At 46.3% G+C, this 6,000-nt stretch overlaps 1 protein-coding gene across 2 annotated transcripts in view; it reads left to right on the forward strand.

Annotated features, from left to right (window-relative positions):
* The window catches only part of SVOP (SV2 related protein), a 17,311-nt gene extending 11,618 nt beyond the window's left edge, over positions 1–5,693 (forward strand). Inside the window, exons 11-16 of one of the 2 annotated variants that reach the window (XM_032706094.1) lie at positions 240–316; positions 1,541–1,648; positions 2,056–2,167; positions 2,829–2,910; positions 3,141–3,230; positions 3,685–5,693. In XM_032706094.1, coding sequence (XP_032561985.1) covers positions 240–316; positions 1,541–1,648; positions 2,056–2,167; positions 2,829–2,910; positions 3,141–3,230; positions 3,685–3,873 — 658 coding nt within the window. In that variant the 3' untranslated portion in view covers positions 3,874–5,693. The remainder of the gene's footprint in view (positions 1–239; positions 317–1,540; positions 1,649–2,055; positions 2,168–2,828; positions 2,911–3,140; positions 3,231–3,684) is intronic. The other variant, XM_032706095.1, reaches the window with a different exon arrangement.
* Positions 5,694–6,000: the final 307 nt, after the last annotated feature.

Here is a 6,000-nt window from a genome sequence, read left to right on the forward strand (position 1 = left end):
CTCCTCAAAAAAACCCCAGCAAAACCCAAAACCCCAACATGTATTGATTTGTAATTCATTAAACCACCCAATCACCCTCATTCCCAATTAAATTGCTCTTTAATTGCTAAATGCTGGTAGGAAATAGCTTTGAGGTAGCACTTAGTGCATCTCCTCCCACAGCGGGTTCAGTTTTGATTCATGTTGTTTAATCTCAGTTTGACCAGCTGAGAATTCCTCTCTCATTTGCTTCCTTGCAGGTTTTCCAATGCCTTTTCATATTATGGGTTAGTTTTATTAACTACGGAGTTCTTCCAAGCAGGAGATGTTTGCAGCAGTGAGTACTAATCCATATTTTCTTCTTAAATATACCCTGTTAAAATTGGTGGAATATCTTTTATTAGATCACCTAGATCATCTTCTGCTGTTGGTTTGGGAAGGAATGTGGCTGAGTTTTAAGTTTATTTTAAACATTTTTATAGACTGTTCCTCGTCTCCTGCACAGGGTAGAGAGATCCTGCAGTGGTTTTGAACTCAAAGTGTAAAACAGCAAGACAACCTTCAAGAGAGACCTGTTATCTGTTCTTCTTGAGGAAAAAAAGTGGTTGAATAAATATAAGTTTGCAGATTTGACAGAGCTAATTAGTTCTGAGAGAGAGAAACTGCTGCTCTGGAGCTCCGGGGTTCTCCAGATGGGAAAACCTGCTGAGAAAAAAAGATAATGGGAGGAAATCATCGTCCTTTTTGTTGCAGATTTTTGGAGGGAGGAAAAAAAAGGTGCTTTGACAGCGTTAAGAAGAGGTTTGAAAAGTCTGACTCCCCAGGGGAGGGATGATTGTGTTCAGAACACTTGTAATTAGGGAAAACTGCCTGGAAGTTGGAAAATCACAGAAAGAGGAGGGGGAGTGTTGGGAGCAGACCCAGATCCCAGAGTTGCACAGCAGTAATCAGGGATTTGAGGGGTCTAAATCTGGTTTCCTCCCCAGAGGAGGATGCAGCCCTTGAAAACACTGGGCTTTACAAGGACATAGGATTATTCAGTGTTCTCAGAGCATAGGAAGTGTTGGTATCCCAGTTTATGTGGGGAGAAACTGAATTTCTGAAGTTAATTCTGTCCTGAGCCCTGGAGTGAAAAATAACTAAGGCTGTGCAGGTGATAAGAAGGTGGAAGTTTTCATTGTGAGAGTGGTGTGAAACCTGCCACAGAAAACATTATAAACTGCTCAGTGTCAGCTCTGCCTTCCAGGTAAAATCACCTGTAATTGCTCTGGAATGGCCCCTCTGACTGTGGATTCCATCCAAGCAACACATTAGGCATTCAGAGGAGCAAAAACAATTAAATCCAAGAGGCAGAATCACTTTCACTTCTATCCATAGATGAATTTCCAGAAGTATTTTTAAAGGGTGGTGGGTACAGTGAATCAGTGCCAGTCCTTTCAGTGCAGGCCTTCCTAAACTTCAGCAGTCAGAATGATAAACACACACCAGGAGTGTAAACAGAGAAGAGATTACTTATAATACATAAAATATATGACTTTTTTTTCCCTTTTTCCTCCCCCAGTATCCAGCAGAAGGCAGGAAGTTAAAGCAAAGTGCAGCCTGACCTGTGAGTATCTGACAGAGGAGGATTACACAGACCTGCTCTGGACAACCCTGTCAGAATTCCCTGGTAAGCAGCAATAGGAAGCACCAGTTCTTCCCTGCTCAGGGTGATGGGAGGGGGCTTTGGGACCAGAAATGGAACTGGTCTGACTGTCCTAATGCCATCTAAATAACAGAATGGAAAGAAAATACCAACTTCTAAAGAGCCCTTAGATGCAGCAATGGGAAGATGAGCAGGGAATAATGGTCAGAAGTTACTGCAGTGAGCCATAGTGAGGCATTTCTGCCTTTCACCTGAGGAACCACTGGATTAATCAGTGGTTAAGGGATGGCAGAGTGGATTTTTCACTCCTACAGCAGCAAAGTATTTGAAAGAGAGACCAAAATCTCAAATCTGAACAACCCTGACTGTTAAAAACTGCTCCATCCTCCCCCTTTGCTCAGTTCCCAACACTCCCCTGGTCTCTTCCACAGGAGTGTTGGTGACACTCTGGATCATCGACCGGATCGGCCGCAAGAAAACCATGGCCCTGTCCTTCCTTGTCTTCTCATTTTGCAGCCTCCTGCTGTTTCTCTGTGTTGGAAGGTGGGTACAACACAGGGAACAACTGGAATATCAATTTGATCCATGTTCTCTCTTGATTGAAGCAGGAGAACTGGAATTGGTGGTTTGAAAAGCCATGGGATGGTTGTGCTCAGCTGGAGAAAGGATTAAGGCTGGGTTTGGGTTTTGTCACCAGAGTTTGTAAGGAAACTAGAAGAAGCAGGAGAGAAGAAATCTTTTACTATAATCTTGTGGACAGAGCAATCCAAAGGGAAAAATAAGAGTTTAAGTCTGGGTAGGATGTAACCATTGGGCACTTTTAAATTTAAACCCTTCCAGGCACTTTCCAAAACCTCACAGAAACCTTGTAATAAGAAACCTTATAAAATTGCACATATCCAGGTGGTAATTGGGTTCATGTCTTTTAAACAGGAAAGGTGGACTCTCATTTCCTTCTCATGGGCGTCATTTTTATTTCAGTAGGCCCCAGCTCTCAGTTAGAAATTTAGAAAATTCGTGGGATTGTGGGAATGCAGATTCTTTGCCATCATTGTTGTATTAAAAGGTCCAGAAAAAATGGAAAGGGTTCATCAAAAAAGCCAAAAGAAATGGTTCTAATAAATTTAGCATCTTTATTGCACTTGTCTGCAAGTGAACCCCCAGCAGATTTTACCAAACTCTGCTCTCCTCTTTCTTCTCCCAGGAATGTTCTGACTGTGCTGCTCTTCATTGCAAGAGCCTTTATTTCAGGAGGATTTCAGGCTGCTTATGTTTACACTCCTGAGGTAAGGGGGTTGTTTTTGTGATGAGAATATTTAAGAGGAGTGAGAACATAGGGGGGAAAGTAATTTTGATGACCTGTTCACAATGGACTCCAACCAAGATTTGAGTTGTAGATCTCATTGTCATTGTCTAACAGAACCTGCTGTGGCAGCACTTATTCATTTCCATTGATTTAGGAGTGAAAGGAAGAGAACTTCCTACTGGCGTTAATGGGCTGATGTTTTCTCCCCAGGTTTATCCCACAGCCACACGTGCTTTGGGCCTGGGAACATGCAGTGGAATGGCAAGAGTGGGAGCCCTCATAACCCCCTTCATTGCACAGGTAAAATCCCTTTTACTCTGAGGCTGGAGGAAGGTTGGACTCAATGATCTGGGAAGTCTCTTCCAACTTTAACAATTCCATAATTCTGTGAAGGTCACGGAGAACCTGCTTTTCTTTCCACCAGACCAGACTGATCCAAGCCCCATCCAACCTGGCCTTGAACACTCCCTGGGATGGGGCAGCCACAGCTGCTCTGGGCAACCTGTGCCAGGGCCTCACCACCCTCACAGGGAAGAATTTCTTCCCAATATCCCATCTCACCCCACCCTCTGAGAGTTTAAATCATTATCCCTTGTCCTACTGCTATCTGCCCATACAAAATGCCCCCCCCTTCCCTTTTATAAGCTGTTAATCTTTTTTCCAGTGCTGTAATTAAAATTTCTACTACTACATCGGTATCCATATTTCTTTCCCTGCTGAGGTCCTGTGTTCCTTTCCTGCCTGTTTCCTGCAGGTGATGTTGGAATCCTCAGTGTACCTGACCCTGGTGGTTTACAGCGGCTGCTGCCTCCTGGCCGCCCTGGCCTCCTGCTTCCTGCCCATCGAGACGAAGGGCCGTGGCCTCCAAGAGTCCAGCCACAAGGAATGGGGCCAGGAGATGGTGGGGAGAGGATCTCACTCCCCAGGGGAATCACAGGAGTGATGGCACATGGAAAGAATGAATGACTGGAGCAAGATTTCTCACAAAACCTCCGAGCCTGAAGCATCGAAAGCTGAGCCTCGTCACTGCCAACGTCACGTGTCAAACTGCAGGAATCTGGGGGTGAACCTCAGCAAATTGTGTCTCTGCTGCTCTTTGCTCACACTCATAGAAACTTTCCATCTGTATGGAGAGGGATTTAATCCAGACATCCTCTGGAGTTGAGCAGGAAGGGTGTTTCTCTGTTGTGCTTGCATGGTCAGCTCTTCAGCTTCAAACGTCCCGTGCTAAGCAAATCACCAAATGACTGCAGCCCAGCATCAGCTGTAACTAAATACTGAACTCTTGAGCCTAAAAACAAGAGGTTGATATTTATTGTGTCCCTGGCCCTGCACAGGGTGGGTTCCACACACTACACTAGAAATTACATGCCTGCCTTGCACTTTTAGCCATCAAAAACACAACAAAATGTGGTTGTGGCAAACCAACCTTTGCAGTTCCCCTGGTTGTGGGTTCTGTTCCTGGAGATTTAACTGGGAAGGATTGCTTGGAAATGAATTCCTGAATGTTTCTCCCATCCCAGCAGGTAGTTGGAGCCCTGAGGGTGGTATTTGCTGCAGAGCTAAAAACTTATATCACAAATATAAATCATAGAATCATTAAGGTTGGAAAAGACCTCCGAGATCATCAAGTCCAGCTTTTAAATCCTCATGGTTTGTAGGAGAATTTGAGTTCTCTGACGTTGCTAGAAACCTTGAGCTCTCTGTCTTGCTTGGTGTGGGGAGGTGCTCACTGCTGTGGTTCTGTGCATGGATCCAGGTGTGTCCCTGCTCCATTTACCTGAGCACCTTCCCACAGTGTAGCCAGTATCTGAGTTGGAAGAGCTGCTGTTGGGATGGAGCTGCTTCCAAGTGTCTCCCAAAAAATGCTGGCCTCCTTACAGCTGGGCAGGACTTCTCCAGAGCTGCTGATTGTACATTGACTGGTGACAAAGGAATGTAGCTGGAATTGTGAATAAAAGGAGCAAAAGTCACAGGAAGAGCCAAACTGCAATGACCCCTGGATGAGGAACATCCCTCCCTCAGGTGCGGCTCCTCGAGGTGATGGTGCTACTCTTGTCAGGGAATGTCATGGAGTTCAGGTGAAGACAAGCTCAGAAATCTGTCACTGGGCAGGAAATCCCATTGCAGAGCCTATGGGAATGTGTGAGGAACTGAGACGTGCCTCCTCCAGTTCCCAGTGTATTTTCAGGATTCCAGATTGTGGAACACAACCAAATGTGAGGGAGATGGAGTCTGTGCTCATCCTGGGATGTGTTTTCATAGTCTGTCTGATCAGGTGTCTCACATAAACACAGGTAAGTGTGCAGCACATTTTTGCACAGTTGAATATTTTAGGTATCCTGGGAAGCAGGTCCTGTTCCTGGGGGCAGGAATAGGTCACTGAGCCCATGTTTGGGGGCAGTACAAGTGAACACTGTTGGGCTCAGCTGTCACTGGGGGTCTCCCAGCACTGTGTGATGCTCCACCACGTGTCAGGCTCATTGTTCAGAGACTGGAGGGAAAACAGAAGTGGATAATTCCTTAAAAAACCTGAGGAAACTCAGGCTAAGGAAGAAGGCCAAAGAGGTTGTTGGGGGGTGTGTGTTCTCTGGGAACAGGCACAGTTTGCCAAGGCACCAGAGTGTCCATCCAGTCCCCACTGGTGGCTCAGTGGAAGATTCCAGGAGTGGTTGGTGTAAACAGGCAAAGTTGGCTTTTCCCAGCTACACAGAAATGAATTCATCTCCCAGGGGATCCCTGGGATCCCTGGATCAGGTGTGGGTGATGGCACAGATCCTGCTGTCTGTTCCAGTGGGGTTGGTTCTCTCTGTCCCCACTGTCCCTGTGTCCTGTGAGCTCAGGCTCCAGTTGATCCCAGTAAACAGAAGGGCTCTCATGGCACTGGCGACACCCACAACTCCTTTGTGTTCACCCCCTTCTGCCAGGCTGGGGTTGGGTCACTCTTCCAGGTGCTCCTGTGCCCCTCTCCTTGTGGGATTGTCCTGAGCTATTCCCAGTGGGTGTGAACCCCAGAATGGGGGGGGGCCTCTGGAGCTGAGCCTGGTTAGAGGTGACAGAATCCAAGTCC

The sequence above is a fragment of the Chiroxiphia lanceolata genome, chromosome 18, assembly GCF_009829145.1.
Source record: "Chiroxiphia lanceolata isolate bChiLan1 chromosome 18, bChiLan1.pri, whole genome shotgun sequence".
Taxonomy (NCBI): domain Eukaryota; kingdom Metazoa; phylum Chordata; class Aves; order Passeriformes; family Pipridae; genus Chiroxiphia; species Chiroxiphia lanceolata.